Source organism: Hibiscus syriacus, unplaced genomic scaffold, assembly GCF_006381635.1.
Source record: "Hibiscus syriacus cultivar Baekdansim isolate YM2019G1 unplaced genomic scaffold, ASM638163v2 tig00110465_pilon, whole genome shotgun sequence".
Classification (NCBI taxonomy): domain Eukaryota; kingdom Viridiplantae; phylum Streptophyta; class Magnoliopsida; order Malvales; family Malvaceae; genus Hibiscus; species Hibiscus syriacus.
Window position 1 is genome coordinate 1 of NW_024062748.1, and position 21,079 is coordinate 21,079.

At 33.4% G+C, this 21,079-nt stretch overlaps 1 protein-coding gene and 2 pseudogenes across 1 annotated transcript; all 3 read left to right on the forward strand.

Annotated features, from left to right (window-relative positions):
• The first annotated feature begins 5,201 nt into the window (after positions 1 to 5,201).
• LOC120127196 lies at positions 5,202 to 7,694 on the forward strand (annotated as a pseudogene).
• Positions 7,695 to 8,351: 657 nt separating this feature from the next.
• Positions 8,352 to 9,709, forward strand: LOC120127197 (EKC/KEOPS complex subunit bud32-like). The gene is made up of 6 exons (XM_039145169.1): positions 8,352 to 8,460; positions 8,563 to 8,676; positions 8,758 to 9,036; positions 9,125 to 9,238; positions 9,436 to 9,508; positions 9,636 to 9,709. Exons 1-6 carry the CDS (start codon positions 8,392 to 8,394, stop codon positions 9,692 to 9,694), a joined length of 708 nt encoding a protein of 235 aa, XP_039001100.1. The 5' UTR covers positions 8,352 to 8,391; the 3' UTR covers positions 9,695 to 9,709.
• A 6,073-nt stretch (positions 9,710 to 15,782) lies between these two features.
• LOC120127206 lies at positions 15,783 to 18,858 on the forward strand (annotated as a pseudogene).
• Positions 18,859 to 21,079: the final 2,221 nt, after the last annotated feature.

The window sequence follows — 21,079 nt, forward strand, 5'->3', positions numbered from 1 at the left end:
TTTCACATGTTCTGCTGTGCTTTTAGGTTTTGTTATTATTTCATATAAGCTTGCTTTTTTGACCATTTGGTGTCGTATGTTTGTCACTGTATCCATCATAATTTTTTTTATCTTAATTTTATTTTTTTTCATTTAAGTAAATTATACCACAGATTTTTAAATTATAAACTCTAACATACTTGATTTTCTTACATAAAGTAATAAGAAATCTTCCAGCAAAGCTTTATTATTATATACTATAATTCCTTTTAACATTCATTAAATTTAGGAGGTGGCAAACTTCCAGCCCTTTCCACTATCACTAAAGGGGAGAATTTAACCTAACCTAGCTCTTTCATTAATTATCTAAACCCAAAAATAAAAGGGTTCGATTGGTAACTATTTGTAGTATTTAATATATTGCTGAAAATTTACGAGTTTTACAAGTGAAATGAAAATAAAACATAATTTTTTATATTGATAAAAATATTATTTAATAATAAATACTAAAATTATACATGAATTTTGGTTGAATGTGTGATGTAATATATAAATTTTGATTTTATACAGTTTTATATATTAAATTTTAATTTGATTCAATTATTATTAAAAGTATTATCCACGTAATATCTTTTTATGTTTATATATTGCATATTTAACTTATTATAATATATAAATAAATATATATATATATATATCTTAAAATGAGTATAATTGAATTAGAATTAAATTTTCATGTATTCATATACATAATTACACCAAATCAAAATCAATACACCACATTCCACGTTTGATTAAAGTTGATGGCTAGGTTTGCACTTATCCCTGTTACTTAATCATCATCCCGAAAATTTATTGAGTGACCTCAGTGATTCGAACAGCTACGTCTATAGGTGTATGGATTGTTAATAATTAAGTAAAATATTATTAAAATATTTTTTTATATATTTTATTAATAATATATTTCTACTCTTAAACTTTTTAAAATTCAATTATACTAAAACTTTTATAAATTAATCTTTCTAATATAAAATTCTACTTGTCTATTTCACTTAAGATCTCATCAAAGCTGCCAGTGGATTGTATATGTATAGCAGCAGTAAGCAAAAAAGCGCACATGAGGGTCGGAGCCCTGTTGGGGCCTAAAGGGTCCCAACCCCTTTTAAGAATGTAGTATATTTGATATATTTGTAGTCTAATAATATTTTAATAAATATAAAAATAAATATTTAAATTAAATATTTATTCTAGTAGGGAGTAGGGACTGTACTAAAGAATGATAACTTCATGTTATCAAATTTTTGGTTTAGTAATAATTTAAGTCATTGTAAGTTTAAATATTATACAAATTAGGTGTTGTCTTGTGAATTTTGAGTATTTTTATATATAAATATGGGGTGAATACAAGATACTATCCATACAAAGACTCTCAATCATTTGATAATGAACACTCATCCCTTACATACATAATGCTCAAACTCGGGACCTCAAGGATAACAACAATCCCTTAATTACTAAGATTGTTTGATTTGTGCTGAATTTTAAGTATAAATACCTAATAACCCATTTTATTTTTTAAAATAATTTAATATTTCAACTACTATTAATATTTAATCCCGGTTCCATCCATCCGCAGACACCACCAGATCCACCACCATAACCATCAAAGATTCTAAAAGCTTGCCATCATTCTATTCTATAGTATTAAAGTTTAATCAAGAAGGGAGAAGAAAATGGCCCACAGTTTATTTTTTTTTTAACTGCAATTAGAGTTTCCCAAATCCCAATGGCTGTGAATGGCTATTAAAGACTGTCTTGTTTCTTTTCTCTGTAAAAAAAATAACTTCAACGTTCAGAGACAGGCTTGCATCTAACGAGACTTTGGGACATTGTACATTAAAATATTGGACCTAATCTTGTAGCATAATTTTTAATTATATTAAAGTGTCCATGTGGTCAACAATGTAAATATTTCAGGGTAAAAAGGTAAGCCCATTTTACATTTACTATTTAAATTGTGGTGAAGGTAAATATGATATATTTGGTTGGGGGCAAACCATGTCTAACCCATATACTAAAGTGATAGCAGTATAGCTTACTGTGTATATATGACGTTGTGGAACTAAAGTGAGTGCAAACAACATTCATTTTCTTTTTGGATGAAAAGTGCAAAAAAAAAAAATATTTTGCTGTTTCTATTGTGATAGCAATTTTTTTGTAATGATGTGGGCTTAAAGATGAGACACAAACGGCTTAAAGATGAGAGGAAACACAAACATATATGTCGTGAGCCATAACATCATCATTCGCAGACAGAAGCTGGGCCTTGAGTTGTCTGATGAGGTTGGAACACAGCATAATAAAACCAATTTCCAGACCACACACACCACAAGCCAGGCCGCCTCTCTTGGACCGTTGTGACTAGAGGTGGCAAACAGTTCATTAAAATCAAGTTCAAGTAGAGTTATTTTAGATCAGATCATTTTGAGTTTAGACTTGATCCGGGTCGAGTTTGATATACCTCTCCTAAGAAAGTAAAAGTACGATTTTACTGTTATATTAAATTATAATTACATCATTTTAATGAAGATGTCATTTATTGGGGTTAAGGCCAGTGCATACCCTAGTGGCTACTAGCACCCTTGCTTGAAGTCAAAGTTGGTCAACAAATCTCATATGCCAGAGACGTTGGACCTAACACTAAAAAGGCTTATGATCGTTCAAATGGAAAGAGAATGAGTGTGACAAACCAAAAACATTCCATGTTGTAACTCAATATATGTATACTGTATACTGCCGAACCGCCGGCCTGATTTGGCCCTTAAACACTCGGCAACGGTCACATGTTGCAAAGCAGGCGAAGAAGAACTGCACAAGCATCTATTAAAAAAGAGAGAGATGCTGAGTCTTTGTGCTTAAATTTTAAATTTAAATAGAGTAGAGGTAGAAAAACTATAATTTAATCATTATATTAAATAGAGAAAATCGCCTCAGTGACCAAAAATACCTTATAATATACGATTTTAACCAATTTTTTTTGGATTTGCCAAAATGACCAATAAAATCGCAACACGATATCAAAATCGCAACGCGATTTAGAAAATCGCAACGCGATTTAGAAAATCGCAACGCGATTTAGAAAATCGCAACGTTAAAAAGAAAATCGCAACGGTCAAAAGAAAATCGCAACGCGAGCTTCCAAGTTCGCAACGCGATTTAGAAGAAAATCGCAATGCGATTGAGAGAATCGCAACGCGATTGAGAGAATCGCAACGGTCAAAAGAATAGTTAAAAAAATTTTGTTTCTTAAGAATTTTCTCTAAAAAGATAGTATCCGCGCGGACGTGTCGAAGACACGTATTACCACGACCACGACCACGACCACGACCACGACGGCGCGCGAGAGTCCCCCTTGTCCTCTTTCACTCAACAAGGAAGTGCAAAATACAAGCCTTAAATACCATTCCCAATAATATTTCCAATACTATGTGGGATTGAGCATTACCAACACTTGTTCCAAATATCATTATTCTTCATAAGTTATCATCCATTACAATGAATTAGTCGTGTTAATGAACCAATATACCTCATTAATATATGGTATTGTTGAACAAAAGAATGATGATGATGATCTTATTAAAGACCATCTAATACGAAAGAATCCAATGCATAACCGATACCTATTGTGAAACTAATTCACATAGAGGTTGTACGTGAAAAAAAATCTTTACTTTATAGTAAATATCTATCTCAATAATTTTAATATAAAAATATATTTTTTATTTAATAATAGAATTATTTCATGTATTATCAAGTTATAATTTTAAATACTTATTAAAATGAATTAATTTATTATCGATAATTCATATTGTAATGGATGATAACTTATGAAGAATAATGATATTGGGAACAAGTGTTGGTAATGCTCAATCCCACATAGTATTGGAAACACTATTGGGAATTATATTTAAGGCTTGTATTTTGCACTTCCTTGTTGAGTGAAAGAGGACAAGGGGGACTCTCGCGCGCCGCCGCCGCCGCCGTCTCGTCTCGGGTCGGGTCGGGTCGTGTCGTGGTCGTGGTCGTGGTCGTGGTCGTGGTCGTGGTCGTGGTCGTGGTCGTGGTCGTGGTCGTGGTCGTGGTCGTGGTCGTGGTCGTGGTAATACGTGTCTTCGACACGTCCGCGCGGATACTATCTTTTTAGAGAAAATTCTTAAGAAACAAAATCTTTTGACCGTTGCGATTTTCTTTTTAACGTTTTGGCAAATCCAAAAAAAGTTGATTAAAATCGTATATTATAAGGACGGAATGTAATATTATATTTAGGAATACAATTATTATAATGTAATATTATTATATAAATGTTATATTATTTTGTTTGGTTTGTTTAGTAAGATTATAGTGTTTGATTAAAATAATAATAATTTTTTTGGATAAGTAAAATTATATTTTATCCACACAAAAAAACAGACAAGCTATTACAATTGACAGTACAAAACAACTAGATCAATCCCCATTTAATGCACAATTGCTTATTTACGCCATATAGCATGTTCATGCAACATCTATACAATTTAATCTTAACAACCTCTTTAATTCTATTGACAATCGCAGCAGCCGAGCAAGGAAATCCTCTAAATTTCCTATGATTACGCTCTTAAAATTAATATAAAATTACTTCGATGCATATTTTATCAAATTTTCATTGTGATATATATTCTTTTTAGTAAGTTAAACTTTAATATTAAATTATAGATAATTGAATGAAAATTTATAAAAATATTTTAATTATCACATTATCTAAGTTTAAAGAAAAATATATTTAACATATAATTAATATAATTAGTATATTAAACTTATTTTTTTAAAATATTTTTCATGAATACTATATTTATTTATATATAATATAATATTATATGAAAAATAATATTGTGATATCGAGTGAACAAATATATATTTTTAATAACTCAAAATTAGATATTGTTTTAAATAATTATATTTGTCATGATAATAATACTTTCACCTCATAAAATTATAAAATGATTAATTTAATAAATATTAAAAATAAAAAATTTAATTACTCAAATTTATTAATATTTTATTAAATTAAACTCTTTTTATATTATTATTTAGTTTATAATTTTGAGTAAAACACGAAGAATAAAAATTGAGAATGATCTATATGAAAATAATTCATTATTTCAGGGTTATTTGTCTCAAAAATGGCGGAAATTGTTCATTACCTAAGAATTTGGAGGTAATGACATCCCCACCATTTTAACCAAAAGTGCTACTATTGCTAATAAGTTTTTATCTGGTAACAATATTTTTCATGAACCAAATGTTGTAATGCAATTCCGGAAAAAATCATTCCTTTTGGTAATGATATTTTCCACGAACCAAACGCCGCCTAAGTAGTTTTATATCTGTTTAAATATGTTTGAGTTAGAGTCATTGTGTACATAGAAAATCGTTATTGGGAGACTCACCCACTATAACTATGTATGCGACTTGGTCAGTTCGAACTAATCAAGGTAAAATCTTAGAAATCGGGACGGCAACAAAAATAATAATATGAAAAGTCGACTAATCTCTATTTTTAACTTTTTTTTCTCAATAAATTAAAGGATAAACTAAAATGATTAGTCATTGTACTTTTACATTTCTTTTTTACTTAGCTTATTAGACTTTTAAAAATTGTATTCTAATCATTAAACTTTTACTTTATTTTCATTGCTTTTGAGGCTGAAACTATTCTGTATTATTACGAAGCGTAGGATCATGTGTAATAATACAGAATAGTTTCTGGAGTAAATGGTGCTTGAAACTTGAGGTGAGTCTCAGGATGTTTAATGAACTACAGTATCAATTCTAGTAACTTATTTTCTGCGTGTAAACGAGAATGCAAATTGTTTATGTCTGCAACATTCTCAACCGACAGTAACCGCAATTTAGTACTTTGTTGGACGGCTTATTGCTCCAAATTGCTTCTCTCTACTGAGTTCTTTAGATGGAGTACGTAAATTTCTGATATCATGTTTACTTTCTGATGATGCTTGATTTGAACATTTGTCTAGGGGCAGTAATCACTAATATCAAATCATGGACTCTATATGATTTGCCGCTTTTATTATGTTCCGATTCAATACTTGAACTTATTTTTCGCTGCAACGATAGAAGTTCTTAAGCAGATATCTGGCTTGCTGATGTCCTTACCTGACTACAAAGGGTTCTTAACTTTTCAGTGAAGGTATTGGATTTGGGGGAGGATGGGATTGCCACAGCCGCTGAAACTGCTGCTCTTCGGGCATCTTTCCGGCAAGAGGTTGCTGTTTGGCATAAACTTGACCATCCAAATGTTACAAAGGTAAAACCAATTTATAATTTAGTTGTAGTTAGCATGGGAAATGACACTTCCCATTCATGTTCAGTGTTACGAGTTATGACTGTTGTTGCTACTGCAATATCACGACTTAATCCTTCAACTATTTTGATTTTAGATGTTCCAATCATGATTTCTTATTTTAACCAGTTTATTGGAGCTTCAATGGGAACGTCCAATCTTAAGATCCCGTGTAAAGACTCGACAAGCGGGATTAATAATTCTTTTCCTTCTAGAGCATGTTGTGTTGTTGTCGAGTACATTACTGGTGGGACGTTAAAGAATTTTTTGATCAGAAACAGGAGGAAGAAACTTGCCTTTAAGGTGGTGATTCAGCTTGCGTTGGACCTCTCTAGAGGGTGAGTGAACTTTTTTTAGGCATATTAGGATTTCCAATGTTTACTCTTTGGAAAAGTAAGGGATAATTTTTGCTCAACATCTGCAGTTTGAGCAATCTTCATTCCAAAAAGATTGTTCATCGGGATGTAAAGACAAAATATGTTGCTAGATGCTCGTAGAAATTTGAAAATAGCTGATTTCAGAGTTGCTCGAGTTGAAGCCCAGAATCCAAGAGATATGACGGGGGAAAACAGGCACTCTTGGTTACATGACTCCAGAGGTATCCACTCTGTTGACATCCATTGACAGTATAAACTTTTCTGATCAGCTGCAACAACAGTTGGATCATCTAAATGCTTCTCCTTCCCTTTTCTTTCCGGCTATCGTTTCCCTTTCCGTAAAGAACGAGAATATAACGTGACAGTTTTTGTAGGTCCTTGATGGGAAACCTTACAATAGGAAATGTGATGTCTACAGCTTTGGTATATGCTTATGATATGCCTTATGCCGATCTTAGTTATGCTGAAGTTTCATCAGCAGTAGTACGCCAGGTATGAGTTACTCTTGGCTCTGATACTTATAGTAGTACCGTCTGACGGTACATATGTTAACGACATTGGATACCGTTTGTTGCAGAATTTGCGACCAGAAATTCCTAGATGCTGCCCGGGATCATTGGCGAGCATCATGCGGAAATGCTGGAACGGGCACCCCGAGAGACGTCCTGACATTGATGAGGTGGTGAGATTGCTGGAAGCAGTGGATACAAGCAAGGGAGGTGGCATGATACCTGATGACCAATCTTGAGGTTGTTTCTGTTTCACCCGTCGTGGCCCGTGATAAAACTTTAGTTCACTCATTTATTTTGTCGTGCATATGTTCAGTTTAGAGAGAAACATGAAGCAGTTGATTGTTTGGTTCTCGCTGGTATTCCGAGAACGAGGTCGTTGATTTCATTACTGCACACGAATACAATCGTATTGTTTATCACGTATAGTAACTTAGTAAGTAGTATGTAAAGGTAAAGCTTTTATACATACCCTTTTTGTCACTATAAAAGTCGAAGAGATAAAATCATAAAAGATGCATGATTCATGTATTGATGGCATATTAGTTATAAATAGGATCGAGTAAAAATTGATTCGACATGAAAAAAAGTAATTTTTTTAGTTATTCAAGCTAAATTGTTTGATTTGTTCGAGTCAAATTAAATTTTCAGTTTGAATTTGAACATTTTATGATCTGATCTACAATTTCTTTGTATTTTAAATTCTTTCTTCATTTTTAGTTCGTTTTTATTAGAACTCGAATCACCTGTTTCTTATTCTCGATAATTTTTATTTAAATTTGAACCATATATTTCTAAATCGTGATAGAATAGTCGTAGTGAAATTTTTCTTGGTAACAATTTAATTCCTCATTTTAAATCACAGACTCCGTCCAAATACATGGATCGATGGCATATTTTAACATTTTGGAATCTATATGTTATATTGTACTTTTGGGTTTCGAGAGCGGATCCAAATTCATCTGTTATCCGTTTGAGGGCCCAAATTACTTAGAACCCTAATTTTAAAAAAATCCTCGAACTCCACATTCCCTCGCTACAGCCGCCTACTAAAAGCTCAAACTTGTCGGTTAACTGAAGAATTCCGTTGCTCTGTTTGATAATCTTATCTTAAGCCTTACTAATGGAGATAGACCCCAAAACTGATTCTGAAGATGACGTCCTCGTTCTGGTTAAGCAAGGAGCTGAAGCTGTAAGTTCAAAAATGCTTCCTTTTTCTTTCCAAGATACAAAAATGTGAAGAAAGAATGTTATAATTTATGTTCAATTTCATAGTTTTGTTTCCCATTCACAGAGAGTTTTCGAGTCACTGTTCGCGGGAAAAAGGTCCATCGTCAAAGAACGTTTCTCCAAGAAATACAGGCATCCTTCTCTCGATTCTAAGCTCACTCTCAAGCGCTTAAACGCGGTTCGTTTTTCCTCCCACGAAACCATTTCCCCTTGTTTTTGTTAAGTTAAATCCAATAAATTCTTGTTTTGTTCGGAGCAGGAAGCTAGGTGCATGACAAAGGCTCGGCGGCTGGGCGTTTTGACTCCGGTTCTTTACGCCGTCGACCCCGTGCTCCATACCCTGACTTTCGAGTACGTGGAAGGCCCTTCCGTTAAAGACGTTTTCCTCGGATTTGGCTCAAACGGAGTCGTTCAAGAACGTTTAGCCGATATAGCCACCCAAATTGGCGACGCAATAGGCAAACTCCACGACGGTGGACTTGTTCACGGTGACCTCACCACGTCAAACATGTTAATCAGAGATGGAACTAATAAGCTTGTCGGTGGTTATATTTTTCTATTTAAATAGCTTTGGGTCTGCATTAGTTTAAAGTTAATTTCAAACCGACCTTTCCATTTTTGTTTAGGTCCTTATCGACTTCGGTTTGAGCTTCACATCAACGCTCCCAGAAGACAAAGCAGTTGACTTGTACGTGCTGGAACGAGCCTTGATTTCAATGCATTCTTCGTGTGGGAATGTGGTAAGAAACCAAAAGTTACTTTTACATCAGCATTATGCAAAAACAAAGTGTTTTAGAAGATTAGCCTACATTGGTGCTTAAATTGATAAATATATGGATCTAATTGATGCATAGATTAGCCTACATGGAAGTGTTAATCTCAAAGGGTCATCTTTAGTGAACCTTATCATCTAATTGGTGCTTAAATTGATGCATAGATGGATCTCATACTTGCTGCATACAAGAAGTCATCGAAGCAGTGGTGTTCCACATTGAACAAGCTAGCTCAAGGTGCTACATTTTCTGATCCACTCTTGGAGCGCTCCATTTTTAAGCTTAGTAGGACCTTTACTCCTCCACCTATATCATCCCTAATCTGTTTTGTTGTGTTCTTGTATTTTTTCACGATGAACTGCAGTACGACAAAGGGGCCGCAAGCGCACAATGGTAGGGGAATCAGTTCAGATTTTGATTTAATGCAATGGAAAGAAAGGTGGTTAGTAATTTAGAGTATTTATGTTATAATTTCTGTATATTGCTCTTGTTTGGATCATTGGACTTAATCATGGTGTATTCTATTTAGCTTTTACGTGAATGAAGTTATTTTAATTGTGTGTATTTGTGTTTGCAAGTCAATTGTAAACATAAATCTTTAATTTTAATTATATATAAAATTTATTTTTATATTAAATAAATTATAAATATAATTATTTGTTTACATTATATGTAAACGTAATATGATGATATATCGATAATGCTTCAATGATTTACAAAAATTAAATATAATCTAAGTTTGGTGTATTCAATTACTAATCAAATCTAAGTTAGTTGTATACAATTACACAATCAAATTTCATGTATTACATTACACGTTTGATCAGAATTATGTTCAACCTACATTAGTGTGTCATTTATTCACTCAATTAAAAAAAATTCTTAGGGAATGTCAAAAGTAAATTTATGGTTTCGGAGATGAAACTATAAAGAAATTTGATATATTTTGAGATTTCAACATGTTATTGTAGGTAATGAAATTTGTAGGGGATGCAGAGGTTTTCAGGTTATATATATAGGGTAAAGGTTGTAGGAATTGTCGCATTCTCATATAATCTTCGTATGAAATTCTTTTTCTTTATCCTTGATTTTTCTCTAGATAGTTTTTTTTACGATCGTTTATTCACTTTTATCCGAAATAATATTCTTGGCTTCTTACTATATAATTTCATTTTATTTGCTCATTTGGTTTTCTACAAATAGGACGTTAAAACTTTGTTATAGTCTAGGGTGATGCTCTGCTTAAACCGGTTTAGCTCGAAGATCATAACCATAAACTTTGATCTCTGCTTTGATGAAAAATCAGCCGAAAGCAACATCTTAACATCCATTGTTGCTGCATTTCTTGGCATCTATCTCTGCAAAGGAAACAAAAAGGGACATAAACCAGTCAATTTCTCTACAACCAACCATTTGTTAGCAGCTCTGGATTTTAGTGCCTTTTGTGAAAATTCCTTGGACAATTTGGGTTCATTTGCTTCAGCTCTTAGTACAAAGTTGTTTAGATTTCAAAAGGAGAGAGCATAAAAGATAATAAATGTTAACCCCTCGTTAGTTTAACGATGTTGACGCCTGCAAATGAACTGTTCAAGTGGGGTGAAGCCCTTGGTAAAGGTACAAGCAAATTCCCAGAATTAGACTAGTACTAGCTCAAAGTCTTTTAGCATTTAGAGGCAGGCATTGATTTCCTTTTTCTGATTACTCACAATGGCATGCATTTGATTTGAAGTGAAGCCAGTCATTTCTGTGGAGAATTGTACTTCACTTGCCGGACTTCTTTTTATAGCTGCTGGTGTTCAGTAATAATGGAGTTAGCGAGGGTCAAGATGGACAGAAGGAAAACGGGTGGAGACACCTTTTAAAAAATTTAAAATATCATATATTTTAGATATTTTTATTTATTTTACCTCTTATAATTTTATTAATTTGTCCATTTTACCTAAAACCACACGTTTGTCCCTATCAGGACTAGCAACAGTTTTAAATGTGGCACCGCACCTGTAGTATAATAATCCCATTAAATATGGGGGGAAAAGGATTTCCATCCGGATACAGTCGGTGGGAATTCTTTCTGTATTTGAGTTTTTATTCTTTGTGAAGCATCTTAATTGTCTAGTAGATCGTGCAATGAATTATTTCATTTGAAATGAATTAAGGTGTGCGTGATAGATAGATAGATTACGACTTTATAATTTCAATCCAACTGACACATGGGATAATCCAACTGCTCCGATAACTTCGATCGCTAAACATTTGACAAGTCATAATGACTCTAACTACCGCTTATCGTTAAACATAATCCTTTTTTAATTTCAAAATCTTCACTTGATATAAATTATCAAATATATAAAATTTGAATTATTCAAATTCGTAGGAAAGGCCCTTTGAAGAACTGATTCACAAGGATTCTTCGTGTAATTTAAAGTTATTTATACATGTTTAATTAATTGTTAAAATAAAAATAAAAAGAGAGGATGGAAAAAGGGTTTGAAAGCAAATATTAGTATGGGGGGTGAAAAGAAGCATGTCAGATGGAATACATCAAATTCAGGGCTGGGAGAAGGGTAAAAAAATAATGAAATGATTGTGACAAGATCTTTGCAGTCAAGCTGTGTGAAGTCCAAATTGTAAGGTGAAACCACTTCGTTTTTCAACCCTCAGGTGAAACGCTTCACATCAATATGAGACAAGTTTTCTTTTTTAATATTTCAATTATTTTTTCTTTTATATTTTTTACCATTTATATTTTAAGTTCACAATATTATTTTTTATAGAAGCCGTTAATTTTATTAAAAATAAAAATATTCAAATTACAATGAAAATTTATAATTACAATCGTAATTTAAACAACACATTTTTCTATACACAAGAAAACTAGTCACTTAAGATCACACAATAGTCAAATAAGGAAAAGATTAAAAAATCTAGCAAAATAAACTCGAACAAAAGGTAGATATGAACATATCTGGTTGCATTGGTAAATGAACCGTAAAATAAAATGAAGCTATTGAAAGACCACACACAAATCACAAATTAGAATCGAGAGATATGAAAATACTATCTACGAACACAAATTGCGTATCTAAATCCAATATGAGGATCCAAAGCAGAGAATATCATAATGATAACAAATAAGTGTTATCTTGATCAGTCGTGACAATGTCAAATCTAACCCTGAAAAAATGATAAATGAAAACAACGATCAAACGATTAAAAATGTACCATAAAACAGAGAAAAACATGTCATAAAAACATAATTATTAAAAAAATATATATTTTATAATAAAGTATTTGAAAAACAGTCAATATCAAGGCTTGTACTGCTGCCAATCACAAAGATAAAGAAGAAGAAAACTAACAACAACTAAAGGAAAAGAGAGAAAAATAGGAACAATCCAAATGTTAGGATCAATTAGTTTTATTTTTAATAATACATCTTTAAGATTTAAATATGAATTACAGCTTTTATATTTTCTTCACTAGCTAGCTCAAGTGGTACTAAGAGGGAAATCAAAGGGACAAGAATGGTAAAATCACATGTTTAGTTCCTTAACATTTTAGAGTTTTAATATAATATAATATATAATAGTAAAATAGTATTTTAATCTTCCTAAATAATAAAATTATAATATATTTATTTGTCACTAAAATTATATTTTGATCCATCTAAACATAAAATTATACCACATGGGTGCAAAAAGTATCTTAATAATGTCATTTAAGAAGAAGTAAATGGCAAACAACCTAGAGAATTTACAAATATTGTACACCCAAACCACGTTTACAAGCTGAATGAAGTCTTATCTGATCTAAAACAAGCTCTACAAGCTTGGTACGGTAGGCTGTCAAAATTTCATAAACGACGAGCATTCCAAAGATTTACCGCATTAATTATTTATAGAAATATCAAAATGAAGATTTAAATTAGATTTTTTACAAACTGTTTGAACATTAATAAACTAAATTGGGTCTTGTACGAACTAAATTATATCAATAGTTAAAGAAATTGTTGTTTTTTTTCTAGAGGTCTTAGATTTAAACATAAAAAACTGTAAAAGTGTTTGAGTTTTCATTATAAAATGATTAAAAACATCTAGAATATATATTACATTGTAATCACCTTAGATTAATAAAAAAATTGAGTATTACAGAGATTTAGGACAAACTAACCTTTAATTTGTGCAATAAGGTCCGCCCTTGTAGATCTAATTTGTGTCTATTTATTTTATTTTTTTATCAGAAAAGTTGTAGTATGAAGTTCTCGAATAAAATCAAATAAAACTTGAATAAAAAAATTTAATAAAATTCAGTATGTATTTTTCAAATCAGATCAAACAAAATTCCAATTATAAAACTCTAACAAAACTAAATAAAATCCCATTGGACCGGCCAACATTCTCAACACCGTTTTTTTCCAACAAATATTTTAATTTCAGGGTTTAACATTATTGAATGGAAAACATGTCAGTTGATTTCCTTAAAGAAATTTTCAAACAAAATGGATGATATATAGCTTTCATCAGATGTCAATCACGAATAGAAAGAAGAAGACTAAATTACACCAAGTGATCTCTATCCCCAGCATTTGGTAAAATGGGTGCCACGTGGAGAGGATGACTTTGGTCTCGACAACTATGACATGGACAAGTTCCTCGACAACTTATAATTGGGACCAAATGGCAACAATGTCGATGGTGGAACCTTCACCTTTTTAGCCTTAGATTAATGGATTTTGTTAAGGATTCCCATTTTTCCTTTGGAGTGTTTTGCCGTCAACTTCATTAGTTTAATCCTTTGTTAATTAACTACCAAAAAAACATAAGAAAAAATGACAAGGAGACTGCTTGAAAAAGGGGGAATGTAGGGGCTTTTGCTTAAGGAACCAGACAGTTTCCTACATGTACATAACATGTCTTTTTCTTTAAAAAGATAGTTTTTAAACCGTCAAAAACATCATTTTTTTTCATTCGAATTATCAAAATACGATCAACACTAAAAAAATAATACTCACAACATTAACGCTAGAGAGTAAAACATAATTGATACTCATTGTATCGAGTGCTAAGGAGTTTATTTTTATCAAATAGAGTTTCAAATCTTATACATGTAGAAAATGATGTCGGAAGAATTTGCTTTCGTTTTTAAGGAACCCTTAATGGCCTCCTAAACAACAAGAAGAACCCTATTTACAAGTAGACATACATATTTTTGAAAGAGGAGCTTTCCAAGCACCCAATGCTTGAAACCTGAGTTTTATGGCAGAATGAAAATCACCAAGCAGCTAGAGAAAAACTGCTCTGTTTCTGATGGACACAAGCCTAGATCGAGTCAAAAGGAGCCTCCGAATTGGATAACAGGCTTAAACAAAGAGACTGCTAAAAAGCAACAAAGCTGAAGGTTTCGAGGAGATTGAAGGGTTAAAAAGCAAAGCAACACATTGGAGATGCAGCCACCCATTCCTTTGCCACAAACATTCTCCCCTACTAATGTTTGAAAGACCAAAAACCCACGCTTAAGCAACAGTCGCTGCTGCGTCTCGAGTCCCTCACAAATTGTTCCATATAAACTTCCCATATGGGTCATGTTTCTTAAGCTCATTCAGATTTAGGCTTATATAAGTCAACCGAGACTTGAGAGATACTAGAACTAAAATGTTGTATTGTTTGAGATAATGCATTCTTTTTTAATCTTTCTATTGCTTCTTTAACCTCTCTTTTTTCCCTTTAAGGGAAAAGGGAGACCAAATGTGGAAATGGGCACAGCTTTGGAGGTATATTAGACTAAGATTCTATATTAGGGATGAATTTATAAAATTTTAAGAGATAATATATTTATAAAATTTTAAGGATAAAAATATATTATCAAAAGAAATAAAAAATAAATTAAGAGATCCGGGCAGAGGTTGATTGTGGATGGGTGGCTTATAGCTCCATTTCCCATTCCCCATTTGCCCTTAAAGCTTTGCCTTTGTTTTAGGTTGTAGGGGGGAGAGAGAGAGAGCAGTGAAACCCCATGCTCGCTTGCACTTTATTCTCTTCAAGTTCGATACTTTGCATTGTATCCTGAACGAGGTTTTTATTTCAATAAAGAGCTCTAAGCTAACTTAAAGGAAACCCCGAAAAAGAAAAAAACTATCTTTTCTATTCCTCCCCTATCTCTCTCTCCCCCTCTTTTATATGTCCTACATTGTCTTGTTCTATCCTCGGAATCTCTTATTTTCATTTCCTCTCCTAGGTTGTTGTTGTTGTCCTCTTTTTCTCTCTTTAGTCTTCTCTGGCAGAGCTGCAAACACTTCACAGGTAAAAAGACCACTTGTTTTCACTTTGTTTAAAATGAAATGGTAATGCTGATGATAAAAAGCCTGGAACTTCCTTTGTTCCCTTACTTGTTTTCTCTTCATTACCTGGGGAACAGAGGTTTACCCTTCTCTTATCCTAAGCTGTCATTCAAAATTATCCCACTTTCCTCCCTATTATTTTCTAGAAGTTCCTGTTTTCAAGAAGTTCCCAACTTTTGTATTTGTCTGTCTTTGTTTACATTTGGACGAAACGCCTGAGAATATCCAGTCATAGTTCAACCAATAGGAGCAACTTCACGAAAATCGTAATTATTGCTAGGCTATATGAAAGCTGTGAAACAATGAGAGATGGAAACTCCAAGAAGAGCAAGGTTTTTTTTTCTTCTTCTCTGAGACAAGCTGCAATCTCATTCGATTGTTCTGTCATTTTATGTATTGTAAGCTATTGATGTTAAATGTATATTTCCCTGATGAAGTTTTCATGGCCTAAGACGTTGGTTAAGAAATGGTTCAACATCAAGAGTAAAGCTGAGGACTTTCATGCTGATGATGTTGATCATGGAGGTGATTCATTTGATTGGGTTTTGAGTCTTTTTTCCCCTCTGTTTTATTGCATGTGTTTTTAAGATTGAACATTTGGTTCTTGGATTTGAAATATTTAGCCTTCTATATACCAAAAACATGAATCTTGGTCTTTAATTTCAGTGAGGTATGCAGTTGTATTCTTAGATCTTGATTGCTTTCTAGTGTTAAGTTGTTTCTTGATGGGATTTGGTTTACAGGGTGTTTTTTTGTTCCACATTGGTATAGGATTTTTGTAGCTACATGGAATGTGGCTGGAAAATCTCCTCCTAGTTATTTGAATCTGGAAGATTGGCTTACTACCTCTCCTCCTGCTGACATTTATGTACTCGGGTATGCGAAACCGGTCCAGATTTATTCTGCATCTCAATGTGACAATTCTTTTAAACAAACTAGATTTTTGGTATTGACAGAAGCCTTTTGGATCCCTTATTTTGGCCTTTCTTAGGTTTCAAGAAATTGTTCCTTTAAATGCGGGTAATGTTTTGGGCGCTGAAGACAACGGACCGGCTAGGAAATGGCTAGCTCTCATTAGGAAGACTCTGAACAGTCTTCCTGGAGCCAGTGATGGCTTCCACACACCTTCACCTGTCCTTTATCCACTTGTAGAACTAGATGCGGACTTTGAAGGGTCAACAAGGCAGGAAGCTTCATCTTTCTTTCACCGCCGGTCATTTCAGTCATTGAGTCGTAGCATGAGAACGGATAATGACATGGCGATGCCACAGCCAAGACTTGACCGCCGCTTCAGTGTTTGTGATCGTTTTGTCCTTGGGCATAGACCAAGTAATTATGACCCTAAATTCAGATGGGGTTCTTCTTCTGATGAGAACGGAGCTGGAGATTCACCAGGCAATGCTCACAATTCCGAATATTCTCCAATGACCTATAGCGGATCTTTTGCATTAGAGGAAAACAATAGTCCGATGGAGCATTCAAGGTACTGTTTGGTTGCCAGCAAGCAAATGGTAGGGATATTTCTAACAGTATGGGTGAAGAGTGATCTTAGAGATGACGTTCGCAACTTGAAAGTGTCTTGTGTTGGCAGAGGATTGATGGGTTATCTTGGAAACAAGGTACATCTTTGCCTATTGAACTCTTTGTTTTGGTAGATTTTGTTCAACTGAAAATAAGGAAGCATGCTCATTTCTTTGGTTTTACAGGGTTCCATATCTATTAGCATGTCTTTGCATCGAACCAGCTTTTGCTTTGTCTGCAGTCATTTAACCTCAGGTCAAAAGGAGGGTGATGAGCTGCGAAGAAACTCTGATGTTATGGAGATCCTCAGAAAGACGAGGTTTCCCAGGGTTCATGGAACGGGATATGATAATTCTCCCCAGACGATTCTAGAGCATGAGTAAGCCCTTATATGTTAAATTTTGACTGTTTTACTACTTGTCAGGCTAATGTCTTGGCTATGGTATAAACTAAGTTTTGGATATTGGTGCAGTCGTGTTATATGGCTTGGGGATTTGAATTATCGGATAGCTTTGTCCTACCGTTCTGCAAAGGCTCTAGTTGAGATGCGCAATTGGAAATCACTGTTAGAGAATGATCAGGCATGTTCTTATCCTTTTTGATTGATCCTATATATTTATGTTCATTTTTCATGGAGCTTTGCTAGGAATCTGAAATTTGATGGTTTTCCAGCTTTGTTTAGAGCAAAGGAACGGTCGTGTTTTCGAGGGATGGAACGAAGGCAAAATACATTTCCCTCCTACATACAAGTACTCAAATAATTCAGACAGATATGCAGGGGAGGATAGGCATCCAAAGGAGAAGCGAAGAACTCCTGCATGGTAATCAGAATTATCTACCTTATGTTCATGAGGAGAAATTCTGACATGATTTTGCTTTCGCGATGAACCAGATCTGACAATAATCATAAACAGACAAATAAGTTTCTTATGTTCGTTGTGAAGGTGCGATCGTATACTGTGGTATGGACGAGGCCTCTACCAGTTATCTTATGTTCGTGGAGAGTCAAAGTTCTCAGACCATAGGCCGGTGTATAGTGTATTTTCGGTAGATGTTGAGTCTATTAACTGTAACCGAACAAGGAAAAGCATGAATTGTTCCAGGGGCAGGATTGAGGCTGAAGAGCTGTTGCCAGAGTCACATGGATACACTGAACTAAGTTTCTTTTGAGAGAATTATTTAACAATCCTTATTCTGTGCCACAGTTCCGGAAGACGACGCGGTATTAAGTGCTTTCTTGTATAAGGTAATCCTTCCATACAAAGGGAACTAAATAAAACGAAATCTTTTTGCTGTTACCGTACACTTGCAATACAATGTTCTGAAACTGCTGCTATAAATCATGTATCCGTTCCCTGTTGAAGTTTTTGAATTTGAGAATATCTATTGCTTGTTCTTAAATGTTCCCATTTTACAGATGAGCAATGCCTTGGTGAGATTCCGGCGAACGAACGAGTACTGTCGACCGCAACCCGAAAGGTCGGTCTTTACTTTTAATAGTCTGGATGTAAGTTCTTGCCATAAATTCAATTTTCTAATTCTCTAACATGGCTTTTCCTTGCTGTAACAGGTTCAACTCTATATATTGTTAACAAATTCTTAACTCCAGAAGATCATGATGGCACAGCATTGCCTGACTATCATTGATGACTGTTTTAACATTTGGTTAGATTTTTTAAAATGCTTTTGTAAATTCCAGCAGAAAGGGTTTTTTTTTAAGGGGAGAAAATGAAAAAGGGGTGGGGGGGGGGAGATAATGGAATCAATTGGCAATTTACTTTTTGTACTAGTCTTGGGAAATAAAGCCTGCTGGAGGTTTGAGATGTGATGGATGCTCGTTACTAATGAATAAAACAGAAACTTTGGTTTATGTAAACCTTCTTCTTCTTTCCCCAGTTGCCGCTAATCATTCTGCTGATATAAAGGAGAAACTAATTTGTTTGAACTTTGAATTGATTATCTTTATCTTTAGTGTTATAATATCGAAACAATAATTATCGGTAAACAAATAAATACGATTGAAAATAAAAAAAAATAAAAAACACAGATTTACATGAAAAATCCAAAAGGAAAATATCACAGACAGAAGAAAAAAAATTTATTAATATTAAGGAATAATATACACGAGGACTTTGGTGAAATAAAAGAATTTTTAATTTTTAACTTTGATCTTTAGTATCTATTCATGGGGATAGATATTTAATTACAAAATAAAACTAAATAAAATAGAAATCTAATTTTAACCAAACTGAATTTTCTAATTTTTTTAATATTTATATATTAATTAATTTATATCACTTGAGTAAAACTCTAACATTTTGTACATCTTTTTCAAACAGCGACTTGAACTCATCAAAAGTAAAAGAAAAGCCAAGAAGAAAGTAAGTAAAAAGACGAATACTTTGATGAGATTAAAAATAATCTCAGATGTTAAGATTGAATTTCATGTATTTATCAAGGAGAGAACATGCCTCCAAAAGGCAAATGAATCCCAATAAAGGGCTCAAGTTCACAATGCCTCTGTGGTTTCAAATCTGAATAGTTTCATCTATGGGCCATGCATCAGCTAGACAGCTACCGCATCAGAAAGCATTGAAGCATTCTTCAACTGAGGATGCAAATTTTCAGATATGATCAAAACTTGAAGCCTGGACAGGACTGCAATGCTGGTGCTCTCTGCAATGGTATAACCCTGCCTGCTTACTGCCAATTGTTTTGTTCAGTATTTGGTTGGACAACCAAACCTTTGGGAGCTGTCAGAACTCAAGAACCGAGAAAATTTATTTAATTTTTTTAACCCAGCAATGTTTCCATCTAAAGTCAACCAGTTACAAGATTTATATCTCCACAGGTTTCAGTTCACTTAGCATTTTCTTCACGGTAAATAAAATAATCTTGGAAGTTTATAGATAAACTGTCGGGAAAAGACATGAAACAGCATATTCTTTCCCTGAAAAAGTACATGTCGGATAAAATTTTCCACTTGACTACACTTTTTATAATGAATTATCTCATATCCTCAAAGTAATGGGACTGTAAATTTTGCATTGATGGTAGAAGGTGAGAGACCATTAAGACTGCAACAAATCAACAGCAAGCTCCAAATCAAAAACCATTGATAAAAGTTCACTTTTTCTGTATAAAGAAAAAGAATGAAATCGTTTTCAAGGTGGATTGGCCCAGTTTGGATAGGGTTTGTGGGGTTTGAGGAGAAATAGCTTTTTCATTGTCCAGAATCAAAGTTATTCGATGTTATATACCAGTACAACATGAAGCTTTTTTAGTGGTGGGAATTTCCAGCTTGAATTTGGGTGATATTACATGTTTTTAAAACGACATGTTTGGACGTTTACACTTGTTTTACAGGTTGAAAGCTTTGAAAGAGAATCCCACAAAGCCTGATTCATCCAAAGAACCACAACACATGAAACTACTTTTCTTTTATAATCATGGGAAACTGGGAATTCCCACACCTGCCTTAACCCTTTCTTCCTTTTTCTTATTTTAGTATCCTTTTGTTCCTTAATTTCCAATATGAAAATGTCTCACTGCTACTATTTTTTGATTTGATGCTGTGCGTATATATGCCTGCATTCATGTCCTGCTGTCTAGTAGCTATCTAAGGCAGAGGACGGTTACTGAAAGTAAGTGCCGAAGGGGAAGCTCTTATCTTTGTCAATATCCTGTTTTAACAGCTTTGGATATATAAAGTAATGATTCCCATCATTTGGTCACTCTTCAATCATGTTATTAAATTATAATTGCGGTCACGGTCTTGTAATGTTCAATTATAAATATTACGGATATTATAAATTATTCCTAAGAGGAACTATATTTTTATGTTATAATACTGAAAAATATGACAATATGACTGTTACAATTGCAGACGTAATTTAATACTATGCTTTGAATGACTTGATTTGTACAAACTTTGGGTTGTGTTATGGACA